Genomic DNA, 27641 nt, shown 5'->3' on the forward strand with positions numbered 1-27641 from the left:
AATCACAAAAATATGTTTCTTATTTCTATCCTAATTATTCTCTTTTATTTTATCATCAGCACAGGTATACTGAGAACACACAGGACAAAACCTCCTCTTTTTTACATTAATTACATCACAAGCATAATATAGGTTTCATACTGTGCTTCTGATCTAGCAAAATATATTAACGTTATCAGATTTGAGTACTCAAATTTTACTAATCACAAAAGATAAGGGGAAAGTCAAGGAGAACATAAAATAAGGATAAATTAAAGACAAACTCCCACTGGAACAGCACTATTGCTACAAGTCCATTGGGTACTTTCTAAACCACAGTATAATAAAAACCTTGGACTTTAACCCTACTCACCTGCTACTATAAGCTTCCCAGATGTTTTCTTCTCTCCAGCATAAAAGACATATTCTCCTTCATCATCTTTCATCATCTTCACCACTGTCAATTTATATATTTTGCCATGTGCTTCAATTTTATATTTAGGACCGGCCTTTATGGGTTGGCCTTTGAAATGCCAAATGACATCAATCCCTGAATGGGAGAGCTCAACCTCAAAGGACACATTCTGTGTTTCAGTGCAGGTGATGTCATGAAGACCTCTAATAATCTCAATTTCTATAAAAAGAATAAATTATAAATTTATTAATTGTTTCCACTAGTGTTGTTTTCAAAGAAAGAATTTCACAAAGAACTGTGCATCTTAAGAAACACCAACCTTCAACTGTGACATTGCAGCTTGTTTCCACTTTGCCAACCATTAGCTTATAGCGCCCTGCATCTGATGCATGGGTTCTGGTGAGCACTAGCCTCTGTTTATTGCCTTTACAAACAGCTTGTACACGTTCATCAGGCTTTATTTGGTTATCATTTAGGTACCATTTTGAGGAGGACACATCAGGTGCTGAAACTTTGCATTCAAGGATGGCTTTTGTTCCTTCAATTACATGAAGATCTTCTAGAGGCACCACTATTTCTACACCTGCAAGTTATAAAAATATTCATTGTGAGAAAAACTATGTCCTTAAAAAGTAATCCTAAAAGAGCTAAAAATCACACTTTCAAAATTATCATAGTGACTTACTGTACACTGTGATCTGTCCAGTGGTTGACAGCTCAAGATCAGGAACATTAAAAGAGTAAGTTCCACTGTCTTCCTTTGTGGCATCTTCTATGAGCAACATATGTGATTGTTTATCCAACACAATGTGAATACGGTCACTTGACTGAATTTCTTGGCCATCTTTCATCCAGACACCTTCTGCATTTTCTAGGGAGACTTTGACTTCAAGTTGCACTATATCTCCCTCACAGACTTTTTGATCAGTAAGTCCTTGAAGAATTGCCATGGGACGAGCTGTGGAATTAAATGAAGTTAATATTTATAAGAGGCAGAATATGGAACATTAGCATTATGAGATACAACAGGATAAAGCTATAATACATGCTATAAAATAGAAAAGTGATAGTATATAGACAATGTGAGAAATGCTTACGCTTCATCTTCAGTTTGCATTGAGTCCTTTTTCCATCAACAACATAACTATATTCTCCTTGATCGTCTCTATTAATATCTTTAATAGTGAGGATCTGGCGACCACGGCGGGATGCAATCACATATTTAAGACTAGAAGTGAGCTCAACATCACCATGATACCATTTCCCCTCCACGTCTTCTGGGAAAACCTCACATTCAAGTTCAGCTGAGAAAGATTCTGGCACTTCAACATCCTCAAGTTCTTTAATAAATTCAACTGCAGCACCTAAAGGCAAATAATTACATTTGTAAATAAGCTTGATTAGATTCTCCTGAAGAAAAAAAAACTTACTAAATGAGCCTAAGGGAATATATATAGATATATAGTGTAATCATTTTACATAAATACATCTCTAAACTGTCATACTGGATTCCAAAAGTGTGAAAGCAGCTCCACACCTCTAAGGGCGTTAGAGGTCTTTTTAAATAGTTTTATTTCTTTCTGAAGCTGATTTCACCTTAAAAGTATGGCATGGTACTGAGTTGTATGCTTACCTTCAACAGTAAGCTTTGCAGTGGTTTTTACAGATTCGTCTTCAACCAGTGCACAGCTGTAGTCATCAGCGTCAGACATATCAATTGTTAATACTGAAAGAAAGTGAGCCTTTCTGTCCGAGTGCATCCTGTACTTGTCTCCAGAATGAATCTCAATTCCATCCTTAAACCATTTCACTTTGACAAAGGGCTCTGATGTTTCACATTCAAATGTTGCCATGGAGTCTCTTGCTTTAGCAACAACATCTTGTAACTTCTGGGTGAAGCTGACTAATTGCTTGGCTGCAAAATAATATATAACAATCAGCAGTGCACTGACCAAACAGACTTAACACACTATGATGAGCAGTAAGATGAGTAAAAGAATTGAAATTACCTTGTACTAACAGGAAAGCATGACTAGAAGTTTCACCAGCTATATTGACTGCTTTCACCATGATGCTGGCAGAATCATCAGAAGTCACATCTCTGATAACTAATTCACAAACATTATCTTCAGGCCAGTACCAGTACACACGATCCGTCCTTTCAATCTGAACACCATTTTTGAACCACTGGCATTCAGGATCAGGTTTTCCCACCACTCTCACACGGAAATGTGCATCTGTTCCTTGGGCTACAGTCTGGCTTTGAATTCGTTCAAGTATCTTGGGAGCCTCCATGCTTGGACTAAGCTCTACCTTCTCTGGTTTGAATGTTGGAATGGTGATTTTGCCTTCAGGAGGAAGTGCTTTCTTCTCTTCCTCTGGGATCTCTTTGGTCCAGTGAAGAAGTTCTTCTTTTGTCTTTTTTAGCATTTCTTCATATGATTCATCTTTTTTGCGAGATTTAAGTTCCACAGCTGTGATGGCTTCATAGTAGCCCTCTTCTGTCCTGCGCTTGAATTTACTACGCAGCTCTTCAGATTCCTCTGAAAGCTTTTCATGAGTGATTCTTTCAGCCCTTTTCAGCTTCACCACTTCTTTGGTTGTTGCCTCTGCAGGTTTGTCTACCTTTTGTACCTCAAATAGAAGTTTCCCAGGTTCTGTAACTACAGGCTCATGTTTGGGTTCAGGAGCACGACGAAGAACAGATCTGAAGTCTTCCCTCTGTTGGATCTCAAGTTTCACCTTATGTTCAATAAAGCCTTCTGGATTCTCTGCAGTGACTCTCACCTCTCCTGTGTCATATGATTTGCAGTCCACAATATCCAGGTAGTAGATTCCATCGTAACGGAGTCTAAACCTTTTGCTTTTACGGATGAGCTGTCCATTTAGGTACCAATTGACCTTGGGCATAGGATAGCCAGTCACACGGCAGCGGAATCGTGCTGTTTCACCTTCAAGAACTCTTGCAGGTTCAGGAACCAAAACGATTTCTGGTTTTTGTTTTTCCTTTTGGTCCAGTGCAACAGCAGGTAGAGCACCCTCATGGGCCATTCTTTCTAACTCTTCAATTCGCTGGAGCCCCCTTTTGCCTTCTGGCAACTGGGATTCTTCCACAAGACTTTTCTCATCCTTCACGATCAGAGTAGCAGATGTATGGTCTGTACCATATTTGTTAGTTGCCCTGCAAGTAATCACTCCACTGTCTCTGGAATAGGCTACCCCATAGTCCAGGCTACAGTACCCAAACTCGTTGATCATGCGAAGTCTGTTAGCAGCTTCCAAGGGTTTGCCATCATGCAACCACTCCACCACCATGGTTGGGTCACCAATTGGTGTAAGCCTGCATTCAAAGTGTGCTGGTCCAAATTGTTTGAGCCTCAAAGATGTGAGCTTCTTCTTAAAAAATGGTTTCTGTTGCTTTTCTTTGTCATAGAGATCTCCTTCCTCCCATTGCTCTTGACCATAACGCAGATGGAGAGGTTCTAACTCTGGTGCTGCAATCTCCTTGGCTTTGTAAGTTCCTTTTGGAATTATTAATTTCCTTTCTGGTTCAGGTTCTGTGTGTTCAACTTCAACATTTACTTTGCAACGGGTAGTGTCCCGTCCAGCTTTATTGATAGCAGTAGCAGTATACCATGCAGCATCTTGCCTGGCAGTAGATTCAATTTTAAGGGCAGCTGCCCCTTTGGTTCCCTCAATCCTGAAATATATATAAAAAAAAATTAATTATTTTTCCCTTCTTTGTCATTAATTTTTGTCCTTCTTCCAAATTAGTTCAAAGCTTCCAAAGGCAAATCTCTGGAGGTAATAGACATTTTGTTTATGTTTATTCATGTTTGGGAGTGCAGTGCCTAAGAATCAAACAGAGAAGAATAATAAAAACCAATCTTAAATTCTGTGGTAGTTTTGCCTGCAGAGGTCTTCAAAATCAGAGACAGAAAATTTCAGTAAATCTCTGTGATGGCTTTTAGAAATTATATGAAAACACAGGCTGGAAAAATATTGAGTGATTAATACAAAAAATTGTATATCTGTAATCCTTGCTGCAATGCAAAAGCCCCTAGTGAATCCCTTCTGTGAAAATGCAGAAAGCATTTTGCATTACTACTTAACTTATATAATATATTTTAAATAAAATTAAATAAAAGGGTAATAAAATTTAAATTTCAACAGATTTAAATATAATAAAAATCCTTACTTTATTTTGGGGTATTTATGAGGCACAATGATGTCACTGTTCTTGAGCCATACAATGTCAGGATTAGGGTTACCAGTAGCTTTCACTGCCATCTCCAGTCTAGAGCCCTCCTTCACACTGACATTTCTCAGCCTTTCCACAAAGTGTGGTCTGACTAGGTCTTCCTTAGCTGAAAGAGCAAATGTAAGTTATCACAAGAAGAAATGACAAGGCCATAGTTTTAAATAAGAACCACTCATCTGAATGCTAAAAGTAACATGATGTACAGAATACAATAGAAAATACAGAAGATACCTTCTACAGTCAGTGTCATGGAGACTGAAGCTTTGCCTGCCCTGTTCTGAGCAATGACAGCCCATTCTCCAGAGTCTTCAGGCATTGCAGGAACAATGATCAATGACTGGGTACCATCTTCTTTAATCACTATTTTATGGGTGTAGTCATTAATCACTTGCTGGCCTGCAGATACAGATGAAAGGAAAACAGTTGCAATCAAGACAGTCACAATGAGACATAAAAAGCTTTTTGAAAGACTATTTCTTCATGAAAATAAGGCTGATGTACCATTATGGAACCAGTATGTCTCTGGCATAGGTCTGCCAACAACTTTTAAGTCAAATCTTGCTGTCTGCCCCTGTGAACATTTAAATGATGTTGGTTTCAGCACAAAAACTGGCTTATATAGTCTCTCTAGTTGTCCTTCATCAGTTTCATCTAATCTCCGGGCAGGAGAACGAGAAGGAGAACTGCGGGCAGGAGACCGGCTTGGAGACCGTGGAGAGATAGACCTGGAAGGAAGAGATAAGACAGATGTGTATGGCAATGTCATATAGCAGTGGACTGACGTGATAAACAGAGTTCAACCTTTGCCTTTCTCATAATTTATTTTAAAGACTTTGGTCAATTTATCTATGTGAGAAATTGGGGGGAAAAATTATTTGTAGTCAATTTTCTTTTGGTTTTTGACAGCAGTTTTAGAGGCGAGTAGTGTTAGGATACACTATGACCAAAGAAATTTTTGGGTTTTGGATAGTGCACAGATCAAAATAGGATAGTGCAATCCTGTGTACGTTTGTGCATGGGTGTGTATGTGTATGGAGACTGAACACAGGACATGGCAATGCTTAATTTTTCTGTAATAGAAATACAGTATTTCAAGGACAGGAAAAAAATACTTGTACACCACACCAAAATTCGAAGTGCAGAAGATATTTTTTTCAAAAATGTGAGTACTTTAACAAATAAATATGGTTATTGAGCTTGTAAATCTGATACTGTGGCTGGAAATGAAATGCATATGAATTATTGCACTCTGGGAACTGCAGTGCTTATTAAAAAAGAAAACCAGACAAAAAGTTAGTACATAAATCTATATGAGTCATGAAAACAGCATTTAGAACTTTTCTAGAGGCGTGTAAACTGCAGTAGCTTAAGTTTATTTAATGGGTATGTTAAAATAAGCTTTTGGGCTATCACAGTAGATTGAAGTCTCATAAAATGATATGATTGTGTACCTACCTATATCTTCTCATAACTTCAGGTCCTGGCATATAACCTGGAGTTGCTGTAGGTGCAACTGGCTCAACATAGAGTTTTGCTGAGCAAATGGCATTTCCTTTCATATTACTGGCAAAGACAGTATAAATCCCTTCATCTTCAGGTAAAACAACAGGTAAACGCAGAGTGGCGCTGCCATCTTGCAGAAGTTCCATGTGGTAGCGCTCTCCATGTCTAATACGTTTGCCATCCTTGTACCATGCCACCTGCATGGAAAGAAAAAGTAGACTGCTATGTGAGCTCTCCCAAAGGCAAAGATCCAGTAATGGCTAGTAAATACAAGACATTACAACTTGCTATTTTTCAGCTGGAAAACATCACAATTCCACATATATGTGTTAAACATTAACATTTTTAGTTGAAATAGGTGAGACTAGTGTAAGATGTTTACATAGCAACCTGAAAGACAAGTTTTGGAGCTAGAAGCAGATATAAAGCCCATTTTGATGAAGGGCAAAGTAACCTCAACTGGACTGCTTCTGTGTTCCCCACTGGTCTGGGCTACCTCAGAGATACTCAGAATCAAGACCAACTCAATTGGTAAATCCAACCTACCTCTGAACTGGCTAACCAACCTAACTCTATTCTATTAAGACACAAAGATATCAAACCAGAAGACTGGATTCCTTTTGAAAGTCACTGTTTCCTATGCAGAATGTAGAATGTCTGACAATGAGATATTAAGGGATTTTTTTCAAGTAGAGCATCAAGGGAAAAAAAAAAAAAAAAGAGTTATACAGATTTGGGGTACCTTTGGCAATGGATATCCAGATGTCTTGCAATGGAAAGTAACTCCTGTCCCTTCAAAGGTTCTGTAGTTCTTTAATCTTAAATCGAATCCTGCTTCTACAGCTTCAGATTCAGAAATATCAACCATCATCTCCTCTCCATCTTCTTCAAGAAGTTCATGTAAGGTAGTCTTAATAATTCTGAGTTCAATTTCCTTGATAAGTCTTTCTTCAAAAGAAGAAATATGGAATTCCTATATAGAAAAGCAAGACCATTAGTTTAGTTTTCTGTGTCAAATAGTGACCTTGCAAATTAATTATTTATATGGTAAAATGTCAATACCCAAAATTAGTATGGATAGACATACCTCATCTTCTACAAAAGTTCTGACCATCACTGTATCTTTTGCCATTTTCTTCCTAATTAGAGCTTGTTCTTTCTCGTACTCTTTTTCAAAGTCACCATAGGAAATGGGTGGGGCTACCTCAGCCACTTTAGGTTCCTGTACGTATGCAGTCATTTGAGTTTGGTACATCATTTCTTGTTGCGATTTTATGTAGGCTTCATAATTAGCTAAGAATTGAGAACAGATTAATTTTGATAAATTTTTTGGTTTTCACTGGACTGAATGGAGAAAACAAGTACAAACTTATTTTACTGGTTTTGGTGAGTCAAGCAGATTTTCTGTCTGTTTAGCTAATAAATATCTAATAAATATGAACAGCAACAAAATGCAAAGACTAATGTATTAAGATGAGCTTTATAAACTGGTATAAGTCTTCCTGTACTGTTTGGGTGTCCTAGTTTTCAAAGGGGAAGAATCTGCAGAGATTATTGATTATTTTATAATTTCTTCACCATGACTCCGTCTCCTGAAAACTTTTGTACATTTATATAGGACAAATAAAAAAATTAAACTAGCTTATTTTCCTTCAAGATAACAATCTATTAATTTATTAAACTTCTTTTCCCACATCTTTTTCTGAATGTCTTGTCATGAACATGGCATGTCTACAGAGGAAGGTTCCTACAGCTACACATTCTAACAAAGAATAAAGTCCTTCAAGGACCTTATGTCAGATATTTTATCTTGAAGAAACAGAGCCATTAGATCTCCCTTTATGTTTTTTGAACTGGATAAACTAAGCTGCAAAGAATTTGCAGCACAATTGAAAATATTTTTTGCCATTTGGAAGTTAATTTTAGAAAAATATTGTTTCCGTTTCCTTAATCTAAAATGTACCTTCTTCTAGTAAGGAGACCGTTGCAGAAGCTTCTCCAAGATTATTACGAACAACAATAGTGTATTCTCCGGCATCGTCAGCAAAAGTCATGGAAATTTCAAGTTTGCATTCCCCGGTTTCTTTTTTGTAACTCACTTTGTATCTATAGAAAACATAAAAGTAAAAAGTCTATAATTCTGGACAGAATTTTTAGTAAATTTTCTTTTAGTTACAGTTAGACACACTCCTAACTTGTACAAGGCACAAAAAGAGAAACTTTTACAGGCAATTCTCACTGAATGAATGAGCATAGGGAGTACCATATGAAAAATAATAATGCTGAAACTGGAGTACAGGTCTTTTTGTTGTCACTAAATATATAGGATTCAAACACCAGTACTGAAATTTCAGAGGTCTAGTTATCAGACACAATATAATGGTATATTCTGTGTGCACACGGTTTGTCCTAGTATGGGTCATCATATGATTTCAAGAATCCTACAAATATAATATTTTTTCTCATCTAGAAAGAACGTTGCTTTCTACAACAAGACTTACGTAGAGACAATGCAAACATTGCACACACAGAATAAAACAAACACAAAACTTCTTCCTGATTTGTTTATAAGTATAACATATGAATAGATCTTATTTTATAGTCTTTTGAATATTTATATTTTTAAACTTAATGACCTTTTAAAGTCATACATTAAGACATGAGCCTATAACTTTTACATTAAAAAATAACTTATTTCACAGAAATCAGGATGTTATTTGGCTCAGCATAATGGAGGGAATCAAATTACGACATTACCAATTAAATATGCATTAAAATTATGTTAAGATGGATTTTGGGCATTGTATTCAAAGTACCTGTAGCCAGTCGTGAGAGGAACTCCACCTTTTTTCCAGTAGACATGTGGCTTTGGGTTGCCCCCTACTTGGCATTCAAAAATAATGCTCCCACCTTCAATTAATTTATGTACCATGGGTTTTCTTATGAAGAAAGGAGGTATGGGTTCTCCCGATACTTCCTCTGCTGCAGCAGAGACATCTTCCATTACAATGTCTTTTGTCTCCACATAGCTGAAATAAGATTTCCGTGCAGGTAAGTGAGCTGATGTCTGAAGCTCTCATAAAACAGAATGCAAGAACATAATGACTGCAATAGGAGCAGTCTGTTTAGAAAAGTAACTTACCGTTTCTCTTCTGTAACAGCCTTCTCAGAAATGGTTTCTCGAGTCTCAGTTTCTTCAGTAACTAAAAGGCAAATTTGATAAAGTGGATTTTAAAATATCTTAATAGGCCTTAAGCAATGAGTTCAGTTGACATAAAAAGAATATGTAGTTATCAGTCTTTTCCTTATATTCTTACATCCCTTTTACCTAATAACCCCAGAACACAACTCAAGCCATATGTTTTAAATGTCTAAGACACATTACAAGCAATATGCAGTTAACAAAATTATTAACTTCCTACAGTGATAAGAGGGACTGTCCTTGAGATGCACCAAGGGAGGTTTAGTTTGAATATTAGGAAACCTTTCACCAAAAAGGCTGTTGAGGGTTATCAAGCATTGAAACAGGTTGCCCATGAGTCATGTGGGGCTGACTTTTAAATACCTTCTCTACCCTGGAGGTATTTAAAAGACATGTAGGTGTGGCACTTAGGGATATGGTTTAGCGGTGGGCTTGGCAGTTTGAGGCTAATAATTGAAATCAATGCTCTCAAAGGTCTTTTCCAACTTTAACAATTCTATGATTCTATAAATATACTTACCTTTCACATGTAAGTGGCAGGAAGTGCTGACACTCCCAGCCGTATTGGTGGCAGTGCAGGTAAATCTTCCACTGTCCTCTGCAAAGGCTTCACGAATCACAAGGCGAGCAAGTCCTGCTTTGAAAGTGATCTGGAAATCCATTGAGCTCTCAATTTTGTAGTCTTCCCTGTACCACATCACTGTAGGCTGAGGATGACCAGATATTTGGCATTCCAGAGTGACAGACTCACCTTCAGTCACAGTCTTATTTTTGAGGCCCTGTATGACAAAAAATAAGTATCACAGTCAGTATACATTTTCAAAACTAAACAGATACTCAAATATCTAAAACCTATTAGAATGGAAAATTTAACATCCAGTTCAAAACACTGTTCTGTGAAGCAATGTATCAGGGAAAAAACCCCAACATTTTCCAAAGGGAAGTATTTGAATCTGGCTTTTAGGATCTCTGAACATTGCTGTTATTAACAACATAAAAAAGTAGGTTCATATTTATGCAGGTAGATCAACCTACTATGTAACATAAATGTGAAGAATCACTACCATTAAAAATATCAAGAAGACTTTGTATCAGAGATAAATTATATGGCTGAGTAAATCTAATGCAAAGTTAAAATGACAATAAATAAAGCCAATTTTTAATGGTTAAGTATTAAGCGATAAAAATTAGAAAACAGAATGGGTGAAAATCTAGTGGAACTCTCCTATACTACATACAAAATACTTACTGAGACTAAGGTGGGTGGCGTAGCAGGGATTTCTGCAGGTACAGGAACTCTGGCAGTTTCTGTCACCTAGGTTGTTTAGAGGACAAAAATGAACAAAGTATAATTTAAATAAGAAAATAAATCAGGTAATGTTAACTCTTTGCATGTCATAAGTAAATATTAGGTCCTAACAAGGATTTGTGTAAAACAAATAAAAAATAAAAGGCGGCAGAGTGCTTTGGAAATGGAAAAATGATGATAACAAGACAGCAAAAAAAGTGAGGGTATTCCATATTTTTACGATGGAAGTCAGTCAAAGAGATGGAAATTTGCTGAAAAACATACCTTTGCTTCACCTTCTTTATGCATCATCAAGTGTTCTGTCCGCACTGCTTCACTTTTAATGCTTGTCTCCATTTTAGTCTCAACATCATAGTGGCTCTTATACGTCTCCGCAGCCTCTCCAAAGGGGAACTGTGGAGGGGCAACTGGCTCTGCTTTTGTCCTGACTTCATGGGGCTTTAGCTGAGGTGGTTTCACAGGCTTGGTGATCTTTTGCGCAGCAGAAGTAGCTGATAACTCTTTCTCCAGAGTAGCCATGGCAGTTCCAGCTATTGAAACCTAGGGAACAGAAGAGTTACAGCTTGGTTGTCTTATTTTCAAAGGAGAGAGTGCATTTCTTGAGCAGATTGCATATGCAGCAGTTGCTTCATTAATTACTTGGTTTTGACACTGCAAAAGCTATATGTAAAAAAAGAGTAGTAGTTTTAGATTGCAGTAGTAGAATGCCAGAGATACAATATCCCTGTATTATTTTTGATCTAACATTTAAATATTTTATTTTTCAAATAGAATTTGATCTTTGAATGGTCAAGAAGCTCTTAAGCACAGCACAAGAAATGTTCTCTCCATTTCTTCACTTGAAACCTTAGATTTCCATTTAGTCTAATACTACAATAAAGAATACTATAAATTATATCACTTCCAATGATAAAAATAACTGAAGAAATTTCAAAATCCTTTTATGAGTGGAAAAGCTTTTAAAAATACATCAAAATATTTAATAAAAATATTTATAACAATGTTTAATCATATTTGGGGAAATATTTTTTAAATTCCAGATGAAAAGAAAAATTATGCTTGAATGAGAAAATTTGTAACTGGAAAATTTTAATACTATGTAAAGGAGTCCAACAGAAAAATGGAAGAATAACTTTAAAAATTGATATTATACAGTCAGTCTGGTTTTTTTCTAATTAAAAAATTAACTTAGCATTCATTAGCAAGGAAGAAAAAAGCAGTGTGTGAATGAACTGATGCACATAATAAGATTAAAGAGAGATACTTCTGCTCTTTAAAAAATATAACTTGCATGACAAATATCTGTAATTTCACTGTATGTCATCAAGTACTGAAGCAGCATCCTGAAACAGTTTATAAGTTTATTTAAATAAGAAATGATAACAAAAAATGGCATTTTAAGAATTCATTTGTCTGTTTAGAGCAGTGTTCTTTATTAGTCAAACAAGCCAACAAAAATAACTGCAAGGAGCACACAACTCTTCCTCTTGGGGAAGCACCACACTGGAGTGTGGGGGGAATATCCAAATTGAATGGATGACCTGCTGGCTATTGAAAAGGAGCATGCTGCTCCTCTTGGATGCAGCTTCAGCTTACCTCGTACGTATGATCTGGTTTAGGAACAGCAACTCTGGAGACAGTGAAGTGAGGACTTGCTGTGCGAGGCCGTGGCGGTTCAACATGAATTGTTTTCTCAAGTTCTGTTGTTCTTTTTATCTACACAAAGAAATGAAAAAAATTTGTTGAAAGCGATGCTGTTCTTTAAACTGGAACAGATTTTGCAGGGACATAGTTTCTGGAAAAGAATGTAATTTAAAAAAGAGTCTAACCTCTTTTGATATATGAACTTCCTGCTTTTCAGGAGTTGAGATATGTTTCTCAGGAGGAACATAGACTGTTTTGACTTCTTTGGTGACAACATGACGTTCTGCTGGGGCCTCAGATCTACGGTCTGTTATAGTGTGCTCTTTATAACCATATTCCAAAGTTTTCTCCGTTACATAAGTTTCATCAGCTTGTTCTGGTTGCCAGGGTGATCGAACACGTGCCTGATCAACTGCTGCAACGACTGTAGCTACAGCTTCAGCCTTTTTTCCAGCTTGAGTCTGCAAATAGCATCAGCATTATTTATACACATATTCATCATTATATTGGAAACTTGCATATACGACAAGCATTTATAATGTTGAGTATATTCCAAAAAGAGGTTGTAGGGTTATGCAAAAGTTATGATGAAAAGATCAAAAATATGCACCTGTAAATAGACTTAGGAATCAGTATTCAAAATGCAAATAAATTCTCTAAGTACTATCTCTGCACATTCAGAATATATCTGTGCTTCTGTGTTTTATACATATCAGTATTTGTCTGCAAGCCCAATTTTAATACCCTACAGCCACATTTGTGTCCACTTGTCTAAGAGTATGCAGGTATGTAAAGGTGCACACAGTTTTAAAGTATGATCATCAGCTCCATATAACTCTTGTACATGTAAAAAATGCATCTAGCATCTGATGTGAATGTATTTATTAAGCAACAGACCCATAAACATTTTTACATCAGGTATATCTGTTAATTCAGTGCTGATCTATTTGAAAGGATTTTACAAAAGAAAGGAGACTTAGATGTCTGATAATTTGGAAGTAATGCTTACGTATCAAGACTTCAATTTGTTTCTAATCATTCATAAATACTGTCAATTTTGTTGCTAGGGTTCAAACTTCTGCCCAGTCAGCCAGCAGTAGATAATAGTGACTTCTACTACTGGTTGTCATTACTGTCATAACTGAGCTGGATGTAGCAACAGAGCATATATCTATGTCTTGCAAATGGAAAAAAAAAAGCCCTAACAGATAATTTCATACTGATTTTAAAACTATTAGCAGCTTAAACTGTAATTACTTAGGTGAGGCCAAAATGTGATCCTTTACAAAGATTTTGTTTTCTTATTAAAGTAATGTTTAGGTAATGGGGATCTCTTATTCAGTACTACTGTCAGTTTTCAAATAATTTTTTTATAGTGGCTTGAATTTGGCCCTAAATTCACACTATATAACAAGGAACTGAACTCACCTAGCAGTCTGACTCCTCTGAGTTTTATATGCTTCACTCATTTACTTATATTTTATGAATATACTACACTGTAGGTAGATAGATTTTAAATAACAGCTGCTGTCAACTATGCTATTTTTCCACATGTAAGAGTTCCTGACTATGTTGTAGATATTTCCTACTGTGGGAATCCTACTGGAGCAAAGCAGTGCCAACAGCAGTGCCAGTGTCTGATGATCATAAGTAACAAACTGGACAGACCTGAAATTATGTCAAAATTTGTTTTATACAAAGAATAATTCATACCTCAATAAAGAGAAATTGTTTAATCTGACAGCCATGAAGTTACAAGGAATCACCAAGTAGAAAAAAAGATTGCAGAGTCAAAAATTTGAATAACTAAATGTTGCTTTGAAGCCACTGATAGAGAGGAGACTCTCACAGAGAAATCAGACCATAGCCTAAAGTGTGACATTTCCTAGCAGGGTGGGATATAAACCTCTTTAGCGCTAGAAACTTAATCCTACTGACTCTTTTACTTGAAAATCATCCCACTGAATGGGTACATTTTCAGGAATTAATTTGAGAGCATTCTGTTGTACCAAAATAGGTTTTAAGATGCAAGGTTTGCAGATAAACCAAATTGTAACAGTACATTGGCTGTAATTTCTTCTCCAGTTCTGGACACTGTGACTGGTGCTTGGGTATTAGCAGTGGCATACGGTAGTTTTCTCAACTTCCTTTTTAATCTAGTTTTTATTGCAGAAATAAAAGTTTCAGTTACATTAATTCTTGAAAGATATTTGAGCAATGAGAAAACATTTTGAAATGGGAACAGTGAAGTAGAATTGAAGAGTTAGATCCTTGTGTACTGCACACATCTCTGTGTTATGTATAGCAATAAGTATTGTTATACCCTCGCACCTATTTAAATAAAAGTAGTGATTAAAAAAAAAGTTAAAATGCATTTCAGGAGTAAGTCAGTCCACTCCAAACATCAGTCAGAAGATAATTATGAGCACCCTATTAATGAAAACAAGAGAGGAAGATCAAGATGAAATAATTTAGTCTCATTAGCAGTAGGTCTAAAAGTTTGTAAGTGGAATAATCTTAGAAAAAAAGAGCTGGAAATGTATAGTTAGTATTTTTTGAGGAAAACAGGAGGTTTGCAAAGAAGAAAGGATAAAACCCAAATATGGCTAAAACAGTGCTATTCACCTTTTCACGTGTTATGCTCACTTGTTCTTGTTTGGTGGCAACTCTTTCTTTACTTTTCGATATTATGACCGGTGCTTTAGGTTTATCAGTAGTAATTACTACCTTAGGTACTGAAGGTTTCATTTCTTCCCTTCTTATCTATTTTTTATGGTAAAGAAAAATAATGGTAATTGATTATGCCTGTTGTCATGATTACACAACTTTTTTGGAAAGCAGGATAAGGTTTCTAAATGTATATCAAGAAGAAAGAAACATGACTTCAGAATTGGAGTAATACCTTTGTACTCAAGTTATAGCCTGTTTCATATGCTAAGAGAAGTGAATGCAAAGTCATTAATATATTGCATTATTTTTTATTGGAATAAGAAAAGAAAGTTTGTATTTCCTAGTTTATAATATATCATTATGTTTTCTAGAAACTATTTGCATAGAAATTAGTATTATTGACTTAATAACTAACCCCATCAGTTGAGTGGTTCCACAATATGGTCTAACAAGTGTATTCAATTCTCACACAAATATGAACTTCATTAAATGAAGCACATATCATACCATGAAAAATAACCTTTAACATTTCTATTCGGAAATCTACCTTCAGAGATGAATTTATTTTTAAGCATCAGATGAAATTCTGTGTAGTGTGGCAATAAAAGCCCTAATGCTTGAAGGATCTGTAAGAAGGGCAGCTCACCCCTCTGCAGACAAGAGCTCCTATGAGGTCAGTAGCACTGAACCTGCAGAGATTGTGCTCTGGAGTACTTTGTTTCACAACATTTTTGTTTAGTAATCTTCTCTTTATGAAGAAGGACAAGAAAGTTATTTAACAGATTTTATAAACCAGAGTATCTCAACGAACTAAAGATTGTAACTCTTTTTTACCTGTTCGTGAGCAATGTGCACTTGTTCATGTCTGGTAGATATTTCTTCTCTAGCTCTTGTTATTCTTTCTTGTTCTTTGGCTTTGTCTGTGGCAATGACTACTGTCTGTACTGGAGTTTTCTCTGGTTCTTTTCTCACCTGGATATTTACAAATAAGGAACTTTTTATTTTTATTTTAAAATATCAGGTATGTGATTTTCAATATATTTGGAAAAGAGCATAGAAATTAAAGTGAGTAAAGATGTCACATTCTGTATTTTGAAATCATCTAGTCTGGAAACAACAATAAAAACACAAATGGACTTAGTACAAAACATTTAACATAAAAATAATAAAACACTGCCCAAATGCTTGGTTTGCCACTGAAAGCAGTACTAAAAAAATTGGCTCAGAAAAAAACTGTCCTGCATTAATATCACTTTGAGAAAGTGTAGGATATTAAAAATAAACTTTACGAAACTCTATTTTGATAAGAATTTGACTTAGCATTCAAATGCTAAGTTCAGATTAATGCCTGGGTGGATTTCTGTTTCTCTGCTTTCAAGAGAGGTTACACTTTCTTTCTCATGCACTTCTACTATAATTCAAATATAACATTGGCTATAAAAGCTCATCTTCCATTAAATCACATTTTTCTGATAAAATACATGTTAAAATAATCTGAATTCAAATCACTCATTCATATTTTCAAAATTTATTTCAATGCAGAATGAGCTTTTCCTCCTTTTTTTTCTGACCCCCTGTGCTGCCAACAGACAAAGCAGGCTACAAATGGCAAGCTTAGAGACAATATCAGAACACCCCCCAACACACACCCGATCCCCAACAAAATTTAAGAGCTGGTTTCTACATGTCAATTCTTTAAATGATCAAGAATACTATCTAGTAAATTGCTATATTATATGAAAAAAGAGAGGTTTGTCTAGGTTAATGTTTTGCAACTTTATCATATACTTAGGTATAAGTAATGAAAGTGAAATAAAGGAAAGAGTAACCATAGCAAAGAGACAGGAAAATGATAGCACTGTAAACTGGAAGAGTGAGCATATATAAAAGGGACAAATAATAACAGTATCTCATTTTTCTTCTTTATAGGTTTGTCTTTTATATGAGATATCAGATTTTTGCAGAAGGTAGGTCATAAAAAATCTCAGGTACAATCTGTATTCACCTTTTCAGGAGAGATGTGTCTTTGTTCTTGTGAAGTTACAATTCCTTCTCTAGTTCTCGATATCACTGTTTGTTTTGTGGCTTTATCACTGGTAACTACTACCATTGCCTCCTTTTTCATCTGATTTTTGTAGCAACAAACAAAAAAAACCAAAGCCTTAGAAATCATTTTAAAAAATTAATCATCAAAATAAGAGGAGAAGGAAAAATAAGAGAGGAACTCAAGTAAAGGAAAAATACTGAGGGAGAATTATGTTATTTCTAGTGGGGAAATTATAAATGAGATATTAGAGAAAAAAATTTCATCATTCTTAGAATAATGTTAGAGAAGAAAGGAGAAGAGAGAATGGAAGATCACTTTCAGAGAAAGCATCCTTAAACCTAAAAAGAGTAATTAGTTCAATCCTGTTATGACAGAATGGAATGGTGTAAGTGAACCTGAGCATTCCTTTACAGTCTAGGTGCTCTAGATGAGTATGCATGCTTTTGCAGTGTGTTGGGTAATATCTTGTTAATTCCTCACAGTGAATCATGCCTTGCTTGCATGTTGGATGAAGGGATAAAGGGAAATCTTAGAATGTCTGTGCTCTATTTCTACCTGCTCATGAACAGGCTGAACGTGGACTGCAGTCATTGCTGTCCTTTTAGCAGTTTGCTCTGCAACACCTGGAGCTGGTTCTCTCACCATGGCTTGATCCACAGCAGCAACAACTGTAGCAATAGCTGCTGTTTTTTCACTGTCCTTTCTCACCTATATCAGTCACATCAAAAGACATTTCTTCATATTTTGCATACATTCAGAAGAAGCACAAAACAAGTACAGAGACAGAATGTTGCAAAGAAACATTTCCACATCGTAGCAGAACTCTCACAATAGCAGATGCACACAAGGTTTTACACATAGCCTCTCGGATTCCATTTAGCAGACCTATCCAGCAGTGTGAGACCCCACACAAACCAAACCCAGTATTTTTTCCAGAAACAGACTTTACCTCTCTAGCACCAGCGGCCACCTCGCCAGCAGCTGTGCCAGTAACAGTAACTTGCTCTTGGACCCCGTATCGCCCTTCCCATCTCTCTTCAGTGACTTGGGTAGTGCTTGTGGATACTCTTGTTTCCTTCATCTGGGCTTCCATGGTTCCAGTATATCCTTCCTGCTTCCAAGGAGGAAGGACATCGGCCCCAGCTGTTGTCACTACATGTGGTTTACGGATTGGAGATGGAGATTTCACTGGTCTGATCGGTGAGGTGGAGATTCTTCCAGCAGGAGAAACTGACCTATTGAAAAAAAATAGAGGATCAATATAATTAATCTACTGCCACAGAGTGATAATTGTATAAACAACTTCAGCCTGAACTTGAACTCACTCCCCATAACAGGGTATCTCCAGTATTGTGTGATTTCATTTTAAGAAAGGTTTTTGAGAGGTTCTGCTTGCAAATTACGCCTAACTTATTTTTTTTAACATTACACCTAATTCTTGTAATTCTTATAATTTTAACATGTCTTTGTAGTAGCTTAGTTTCCAAAAAGAAATAAGAACAAATGGCAAAATAAATTTCAGTCAACCAAATATATTTGAAATATACAAATGATTTTGCATTTGCTCGATCCTATTTCTTCTAATAGGAATAATACAGAAGGTTCACAGTTGTAAATACTACATAATACATTCATGGTCTCTGTAGAGACACAAAATCGTAATTGTAACCAGTATTTAGAAAAATGTCATGTGGCAACCACCTAGCAAAACAACTGGATGAACTCCTGTACTACATCTTTTTTTCATGTGTTACCCATATATGTACCCACAATCCAGGAAAATTTCTTATCAGTGCCTAATATTTTTCCCTGCACTTACATTTACAGATCTCATACACAGTAATTTATAGCCAGTTGGAAAATGCTAGTTTCTAAATTCTGATATTCCAAAAATTCAGTCCTAATCCTAGCAGAGAATTTTAAAGCATTTTCCAAAATTCTTAAACAGGCTTTCTAACTTAGAATTTCTCTGAGTGAAATTTTTTGTGCTGTATTTCCCAGAGAATGTTAATAAATAGCATCAGTAGGGGGCAGCAGCATCATGTTAATATTTAGATTTAGTTTTTTATAACGTCTTGTATGTCTAAAAGAGATCTGACTAGCAAGGGAGGGCAAATTTCTGGCTCTATATGTGCTCTAGGTGTCGCTATTGAATTCCTTTTTCATTTATGCAGTTAGTAGCTAGCTGCTATTGATCCACTTATTCCTGTGTTTGCAAGTTATTATCAATGGGGTAAAATTCACCAGCGCACCCAGCTCTGGCAACTTAAATGGGCTCTTCTGAGCATTCAGCTTGGAGACATTCCTTCCATGATTCTGGTACTTCAGGATTCTGAAACTGAAGGGCTTTCAAAACACTTTTTGCTTTACCTGCCCCTCAGCACATCTCCCAGACCACAAACCTTGCTCTTCAAATCACTCACTTTTCCTCTCTAGACCTTCTACACAGCAGAGATAAACTTCGTTTTTCCATAACCACATTTAGCTTGCCTACCTTCAAAATATTATTTCTGTAGTTATTACCAGTAGATACATGGAACATGAGCTCAACTCTTTTTTTACATATCCTTTCATTCTGTTTGCTACTCATCAGTGTTATTGCTCTTCTCTCTGTTCATCTAAAACAATTGAGATTCAACTGCTCTATTGGGTTTTTTTCTGTTTCATCATGAAATTGTGCTGTGAGTGCTACTTTGGCTCTGTGTAGAGCAATCAAATGGAATTTTCTACAATAGGGGATAGAAGTATACATAGGTGACCTACATTTATATAGCAGTGGCAAATATAGCACATTACAGCTCACCATCAGAGAAAAAAAAATCGGTCACTAATAAGTCAATGCATTCTTTCATTCAATACCGTGCTCTCATTCTACAGCGTTACTTGTATATGTAAAAGTGATTCCAAAAGCAATATTGCCCAAAATAATAGTAATATTACCTTACTGGTGAAGGTGTTGGTGCTCTGACATGTCTTACAGGTGATGGTGATTGTCTAACGGGCGATGGTGATTGCTGTCGTGCCATTTGTGCTTTTGCAGCAGTTGTCGGGGTTGGTGATTTTGATGTAGGTCTAGGAGGCATTCGTGGAGGTGCCTTGTGTGGGAGCTGTTGGGTAGTTGCACCTTCTATAACCATTTCAACACTTGTAAGTGATCTGGCATCAAAGTGGGCTTCAGTCTTCTACAATGAAAAACAAGAAAAGGAAAACTAGCGTGAGGGGCTGTATAAGTAATCCTCCACATTTTAGACATATCTGCTTTGTTTTTGAAAATTATACCTTTTCAATTCTGGCTTGTCTTGTTTGTGAAATCTGAGCAGTCGAAACAATTGTCTTTGTCTTTTTAGCAGGAACGGCTTCTTCCTCGCCTTTTGAAAGAAAACATGGTCAGAAGAATTGCATATGGCAACAATCAATAAACAGAAATAAATGAATGGTCAACTCCAATTATACAAAATGTACATATACAACAGAATAATAATTAAACAACCATCTGTTTTGCCTTCAGTTTCTATAGACAGATAATTATCAAAACAGTTGAAACAGTATCATTGCATTACCAAGTAATTAGAAAAAACTCAAAGGAAAATAAAATACTTTAATTGCAGATTCTTCATATCAGTCCTGGATCTAAAATGATTACAAGCCTGACTGAGGTGAAATCCAAGCAGGACTGCTCTGGGTAGCATGTTTCCCTGCCACAATTCTCTAAGAACTGTCTTCATCCTTACCAGCCTCCTTTACAAGACCATGTACAGCTATGCAGTCTAATATCTCTATTGTATCAAAGCCAACTTACAAATAAAACTTTGAGAGATTTACAGACCAAAATGAAAAGAACTCAAGGTATCCCACACTTTTTCCATCAACTATATCCTCTCCTTAAGGAAGACCCATTCTGGAGAAAAGGTCCGTTTAAATCTCTGGCAAAAATCTTTGGCAAGTTTCATCAAGGACATTGCTTTTTTTTTACAGCAAGTTAATAACTCTTGAGAAAGAAATTATAAATTAACTTGTTGATATAACTGCAATGAAGTGGTGCAATGTGCACCACTACCATTAATGCTCTGATTTTCATGGCCTGCAACTTCAGCTCTGTTACCTTGAATTAGCAATTCAGCTGTTGAAGTAGCACGTCCCACACTATTTGTGGCATTTACGGAATAGGTGCCGGAGTCTTCAGGATATGCTTCTGCAATTATTAAGCTGTAAAGGTCTCCTTCTTGTAAAATTTTAAAATCGGGGGAACTTTTAATTTCTACTCCATCCCGATAGAACTTCACCACAGGTGTAGGGATTCCAGTCACTCTCACGTCAAGTCGAACTTGACTTCCCTGTCTTGCAGTCATGCTCTGTAGTCGTTGTGAGAAGTTTGGTGGTGCTGTTGCAGCTGCATTTTAATTGAAGAAGTAAATAGAAAAACAATAGTGTCTGTTAAAAAGAATGGCAAGTACTAGATACTTTCATTACTAGGAATGCTTGAGGTCTGTATCTTCTTCACATGCTACTGACATATTATAGTACCTTCTGAAATGTTCAAAATATTATTTTTGATTACACCTATGATTGCAAATTTTTCTAGAATTACAGACACATTGCTTGTAACCATAGGCAATAAGCACAGTCTCTCAGTATGGCCCTTTTTGTGGCTTATTCTGTTAAATATCATTTATACCATTAGATATCATTAACAGCTCCATCCCGCAGAACTTCATTCTCTCTTTCGTGGGCAATTTCAATGTAGCCAGCATGACAGACCATAAGGAGTTACATGAATAAGGGCTGGATATGAATTTGTGAGATCAAGATTAAACTTTATACAGTTAAAATGTAAAGGACACTGTTAGACATTAATGGTGAGACCAGATGCTGAGTTCTAGACTGCTTTAGGAAAAGAAATGTGGTTTGCTATTTTTTGCTGATCATGCACTTGAAATCTGAACTATTTCGTTATGTGAAAATCTCCCTCACACTGTTAGCAGGCAGAGAGAGGTGCCTTTCTTTGGTTGCTGTGTACCTGTGACAAGCAGCTCAGCAGTACTAGTTGCTTGCCCAGATCCATTGGTGGCTTGCACAGTGTATCTCCCGCTGTTGGCTTCTGTCACGGTGGGGATCACCAGTCTAGCGCGGCCATCACTAAACGAGATCTGCACACCGGGCAGAGTTGCAGCAGAGAGAACCTGGCCATCCCGAAACCAGTTCACCTCAGGAACTGGGAAACCTACAGAAAAAGGAAGACAAACGGAGATCAAGACACTATGAAATGCCAGACATAAAAAATTACCATATATACGCAGTTGTGGTGGAGCATAATGCCATAGGCACAGATATATGTCCAGTGCCACAGTGGCAAAGAAATTTGTTTTCAGAAAGGTCTCTAAAATGCACAGAGCAATAGAGCAGCTGCACTGGCTCCTGTGTTTAGTAAATCACTTGAATAATGAGAAAACTGCAAAGTTTAGCAATCTTACTAAGAAATAGAAGTCCATCAAAATCATAAGAAGGATGAATTAATTAATGTGAGGTATTTTTAAAATGAATTTGCTATTATCTAAGAAAGACAGCTTATTGTTAGTGTATTTATCCAGTCCAATAGTCTGGAGATATTGTAAAGATCAGTACTTCCAAACAAATGAAACATATATTCTTATGCTAGAAAATGAAGTGACAGAAACAGTGGCTGCTGTAGACATTAAAAACAAATGCTAACAAAGTTTTGGGGGTTTTAATTTCTTTCTTCTGGAATTTTTTGAATTTGATCAACAGCAGTCATCTGGAATCAACTGTTGTTCAAATATATTATTCTTTTTTGTCAGGGTCATGAGCAAGAGTCTTTAGGTCAGAAAAAATTCAATTTTAATAACAGCTGATTTTTGGCTTTAAATGGTGATTTTAGATTGCTTGTGGAAATTCTCTTCTCAGTGCTCTACTCAGCCAAGTTTATTGAGTGACTTAAATCCATTTGATGAATATGTAAAATTCTTATATGAACCACATAAGGAAAACAGGTAATTTAGGGAGACTTTTTCCAGCTCAAAGTCTGTCTTGTAGTTCTAGAACATAATTTCTTCAAAATTAAAACCTTCCCAAATTCACTTACTGTATATCTCTACTCAACCCAAATCACCAGTTGCACTGCATGGGGGCTGAGGAAAGAGATCTGAGACTGCATTTACAGCTGTATTAATTTTCCCAGTTCTAATGTGTGTTGTTTGGAAAATCCCAAGTGCACAGAATTCTTCTTCTTTTCTAGAGTATCCTTCCTATAAGCTGAATAAATTATTAGGGAATTTGATGTGCAAGGAAAATGACTGTATGAGACTAAAGTGAAAGAGAAGCCGATATGTAGATTGAGGCTTCACTGCAGTCCCATCAGACTTGGTTAGGAAAGTTTAAAATCTTATTCACAGTAAAGCACTCATATTTAGAGAAATGTAAAACAGGAACACACACACAGAGAGAAGGAAAATGTGGACAGTTTTAGGAAGGATTAGAAATCGAAAGGGTAAAAGTACATTTAAGCATTGTCAATTTCACAGATAGAAATTATCAAACAAAAAGTCCTGATGGGATGGTATAATTCAATTTTGTGCTATTGGTGTAGGGCAACTTGGGCATTATCATCATAAACTTAGAGTATGCAGCAGACCCCAGTGATTTAATTCAGAACTATGGGTCTTCAATATTTGTGAAAATTAGGTTAAAAATGATTTAAGCTAGGCAGCCTCCCAAAAGATATCCTCAGCAGTGAATTTCTTGAAATATTGTCAAAAGTTCTATTTTCTTGAGGTGGTATTATATAATGATTAGCAAAAATGGGAGTTTCTGTGGCAGGTTGAAAAAGGCCTGCACTTTTAAAATTGAGTCTATTTTGATGTCTCAAATTGCTATGTACAAGGGATCCAAAGCTAGAAGCCATTTTAGAAATCTGAGCCCAAGTTTATATTAAAAACTCAACTCCACAAATGTACTAGCACCCTGCTAGTCCCAAGTCACAGTCTAGGTATGATCTAACTTAAATTACAGATCTATGTGCCTGGTATATGGAATAGGGTTTTACTTCTACGTGTCCCAAATACACTATGATTTGACTGTTACTGTTAGGACAATTGTTTTTCATTTTAAAACTGTCCTTAAGGTTTTTTGAACTTTAATACCAAAAAGAAGAAAATCGACCTGAAGTGCCTCAAATTCACCACTTAAGTAATTGAATTCATTAAGACTTTCCTTACAATGATGTGAGAGGACTTGCCAACTTGTGTATGATCTTTGTGCTGCTTTCAAAAACAAGCTCTATGAAAAGACTGTTTTGCACTGGGTAATACTTGAAAATACCAGTTCAAGAAAGGCAAGCAGAGAGCAGGTTAATTCCTTATGAAATAATTCAAACTCTATCAGTACTGTGGAGACATGAGCTTGGCACAGTTCTGATGCCAGCAACACTTCTGACTTTCCTGTCTCATGACTCAGTCCCTGGTGACCCAGTAGGACTCTGCCTGTGACAGTGTCCTGGGTGCTCTGGCGTTTGCTGCTTTTAATAACAGGGCTTGTGTGTTCTGTGCTTTCTGTTACATGCTGGGTATATTCATGTCATCCCTTCGTAATGTGACACTTAATTCACATTCTAATACAGCAGCACAGTTCATTTGTTCTAGTTTACCCACAGCAAAATTACATCTCAGGTGGTTGCTAAGCTCTTCTTGATACTCTTAGATTAACTGAGCTCTTCACACTTGTACTGTTGCTCTGTATTAATACTTGACCTGTATATAATGGACCAGTGTTATTAGAGATAGGGAAAAATTCTGATTTTTAAACACACAATAATTCATGACAGATAGAATGGGTAGACATTACAGCAGGATAAAGCTGGGTAGTCCTTTATTTATGCAATTAGTTATAGTAAAAACCTTTCCTGATTTTTATGCTGTAGAAAATTAAATGCCAAGCTACTGTCAGATCTTTCAAACCCAGAGGATGTTTTTAGGGCAGGAAGGATATACAATGTGAAAAATTCACAATGCAAAAAAAACCTAACAAGAGGTTGGCTCACAAGATATTTGAGACTAACATACAGATATGGCATATGCTATTAGAAATACTGCTGTATCTTCACTTAGTAAGAAATCAAGTTCCCCTCCCAAGTACTCCATAATATCACAAAATTAAATTAGCCAAAATCACACATTGAATAATAATAATAATAGCATCCTATCTTTTTATGATGCTATTTTGTAGGTATTCATTATAAGTATCATAAAAGCAGAAAAAAATTTCACAGACGATTTACAGTGTAGAGGCAAGAAGAGAAAAACAGGGCAATTAACTGAATAATGGCCAAATAATAGAACATGGCATGAAAAAATGTCACAGATGGAGACTGCAGATCATGTTCAAACACCTTGAGCTAGTGTTATGCAAAGGGACCAAGGGATGAAATACATGGACCATAGATGTCAGAGATCTTTATAGGTGCACAGATCATGTGTTTGCACCTGTCACAGAGCATCTGAGTAGTGCTTTATGGTATGTGGATCATCACACTGCTAATGCCTGTAAGACAATATAATTCCACCAGCAGGAACACGTGTCATTTCTCCTTAGTCACTGCCGAGGTCAGAGACACTCAGAGCAGGGTGTTGGGTCTCTGGTAATGCTATCTCAGAGGTTTGCTTGGTGTTTTGCACAAGATAGGGTGTTTAAGTAGTATTTAGACTGGAGAAATCAAGTATCCTTTAAATTGTGTGGTATCTTTAAATTGCACAGGCAACTTAAATTATATTAATCCAGCCTTGTGCTACCATCATGATCACCCTACACATCTATTTTTTAGCATACTAGGGTTTTCTGCCCTCTTCAGTGGCTAGTTGGGCCTAGATTTTGTGCTTTTAATCCCCCTCCTAGAACTCTGGAATTAGGTAAACTTAAGGGCACGGGAAGCAGAAATACAGCATAGCTAGAGAAAAGCTTAATAAAAGGTCTTGGAGAAACTAGCATAAACCATACTTTTTGCACCCTGACTTCTAATTCTGCCCAGTTTTCATCCAAATGAGATTATTCTTTCTGCAGCCACATGAAGTTCCCTTATTAGCACAGTATGCATTTTTATGCATATACATTTAAAGGATCTGTTCAGCACTGTATGATAAGGATATATATCCATATTTCACCACTCATTTTTACCCATTCATACCAGATTACTATGAAAAGTGTCATCATTTTTCTTAGCATAAACATCAGGAAATAAATTAGTGCTAAACAATAACAAATCTTGGAAGAATGAATCAAAATCTTACCACTAATATGAGCCTCAAAGGTTGCGGCACTACCCTCCAGTGCCACAACACTTTGTAACGGCTGTGTAAATGTTGGTGCTTTCATCGTCATCTTTACAGGCACTCTGCAAGCAAAAAAACCCATAATTACATTTCAATGGTGGAAATGTTGCTATATCCACACCCTTCTTGCAAGATTCTAAGAATATATATAACTATTCTCTGAAGAATTTACTTTTCTCCGTTTTAAATCAAAACAACTTGGTGAAATGAAAAGATTGTGGGTTTTGACAAATTTGTATAGCAAATTACACTTGGAACATGCTTGGCTGAATTGGATGGGAAACCATTATATTCAGTGGAGTTGTGCTTTGGCATTGCAAGTATGCAGCAGGAGACAAAAATTCTGCTTGACTCACTGTGTGACCTTCCACAGGTCATTCAGGCTGCCTCTCTTTGTCTACTAACTTGTTTTATCTGACAGGAAAAAATCACCCTGTATAATTAAAAAAAAATATTTTGCTGGTGCAAAATATTTTCATTCTCAAATGACAAGACAACTAAGTCACTAAGAAGCAGTTGAAAGAAATGTAGAAGTCTACAATGTATTTAGCTTAATAATGCAAATAATACATTATTAATAATAAATAATTATATTACTAAATGTTGCGTTATTAATAATGCAATAATGCCAAAAGACTCTATTTTAAAAGCACTCTGTAAGTACTGGATAATTTCACTTTGCAGAAGCATGTTGGTATTAAAGATGCAGATAAAATGTTCCTCTTTCTTAGAGAGTATCTCAGTGGAATTTTGAATATGGGAGGACAGCCACCTTCGAAATGTGAGCTAGGAGATAAAGTAGCCACTGACACTGATGGCTTGAACAACTGCAAAGCCATGTGAAATCTGAAAGAAAGTTTGCTTTCTCTTGCTATGCCACAAGATCCTACTTTGAAATAACAGTGATGCTAGAAAAGTTTGTGTGTTGGTATTTTATATTTGCATGACCTATTTATTAACTGATGTTGAATTGTGCAGTTTTTAAAAAGGTGGCTCTTATCTTCTTAATATTATCATACATCCATTAATGTTACATTTTTTCTTGTTAAAAAATTTCACTCAGAACATATCTGGTATCAACAAACGGGTTAATCCCACAATACTTCATGACAAACTTACTCACATATTTACTTCCATTTACTTTTGCTCTTGTGCCTGATTTTGTGACAGTCCCAAGCTTAAATTAAAAATGCGAAAGTGAAGTTTTTTTCACTATGAGTCAAATTTATTCCACTTCTTACAGGGGTGAAAATTCTTCATTACAAGGGTTCCT

At 36.2% G+C, this 27641-nt stretch overlaps 1 protein-coding gene across 31 annotated transcripts in view; it reads right to left on the reverse strand.

The window, feature by feature from the left end:
• The window catches only part of TTN (titin), a 239112-nt gene that overhangs the window by 210404 nt on the left and 1067 nt on the right, over positions 1–27641 (reverse strand). For 27 of the 31 annotated variants that reach the window (XM_077785079.1, XM_077785098.1, XM_077785096.1 and 24 more), the window contains exons 2-29: positions 26327–26430; positions 22048–22251; positions 21133–21420; positions 20310–20398; positions 19971–20212; positions 17980–18265; positions 15818–15955; positions 14939–15076; positions 12499–12774; positions 12266–12385; positions 10934–11209; positions 10610–10675; positions 9881–10139; positions 9301–9361; positions 8975–9187; positions 8122–8264; positions 7246–7451; positions 6901–7131; positions 6111–6355; positions 5157–5380; positions 4887–5051; positions 4593–4761; positions 2404–4094; positions 2028–2309; positions 1492–1758; positions 1080–1352; positions 714–977; positions 353–613 (exon numbers count right to left, since the gene is read on the reverse strand). In XM_077785079.1, the coding sequence (XP_077641205.1) occupies positions 353–613; positions 714–977; positions 1080–1352; positions 1492–1758; positions 2028–2309; positions 2404–4094; positions 4593–4761; positions 4887–5051; positions 5157–5380; positions 6111–6355; positions 6901–7131; positions 7246–7451; positions 8122–8264; positions 8975–9187; positions 9301–9361; positions 9881–10139; positions 10610–10675; positions 10934–11209; positions 12266–12385; positions 12499–12774; positions 14939–15076; positions 15818–15955; positions 17980–18265; positions 19971–20212; positions 20310–20398; positions 21133–21420; positions 22048–22251; positions 26327–26417 (7168 nt within the window). In that variant the 5' untranslated portion in view covers positions 26418–26430. Of the gene's footprint in view, positions 1–352; positions 614–713; positions 978–1079; positions 1353–1491; positions 1759–2027; positions 2310–2403; positions 4095–4592; positions 4762–4886; positions 5052–5156; positions 5381–6110; positions 6356–6900; positions 7132–7245; positions 7452–8121; positions 8265–8974; positions 9188–9300; positions 9362–9880; positions 10140–10609; positions 10676–10933; positions 11210–12265; positions 12386–12498; positions 12775–14938; positions 15077–15817; positions 15956–16988; positions 17109–17585; positions 17948–17979; positions 18266–19970; positions 20213–20309; positions 20399–21132; positions 21421–22047; positions 22252–26326; positions 26431–27641 lie in introns of those variants that run through there. The other 4 variants (XM_077785099.1, XM_077785076.1, XM_077785087.1 and 1 more) reach the window with 4 other exon arrangements.

Source organism: Lonchura striata, chromosome 8 (genome assembly GCF_046129695.1).
Source record: "Lonchura striata isolate bLonStr1 chromosome 8, bLonStr1.mat, whole genome shotgun sequence".
NCBI classification, from domain to species: Eukaryota; Metazoa; Chordata; class Aves; order Passeriformes; family Estrildidae; genus Lonchura; species Lonchura striata.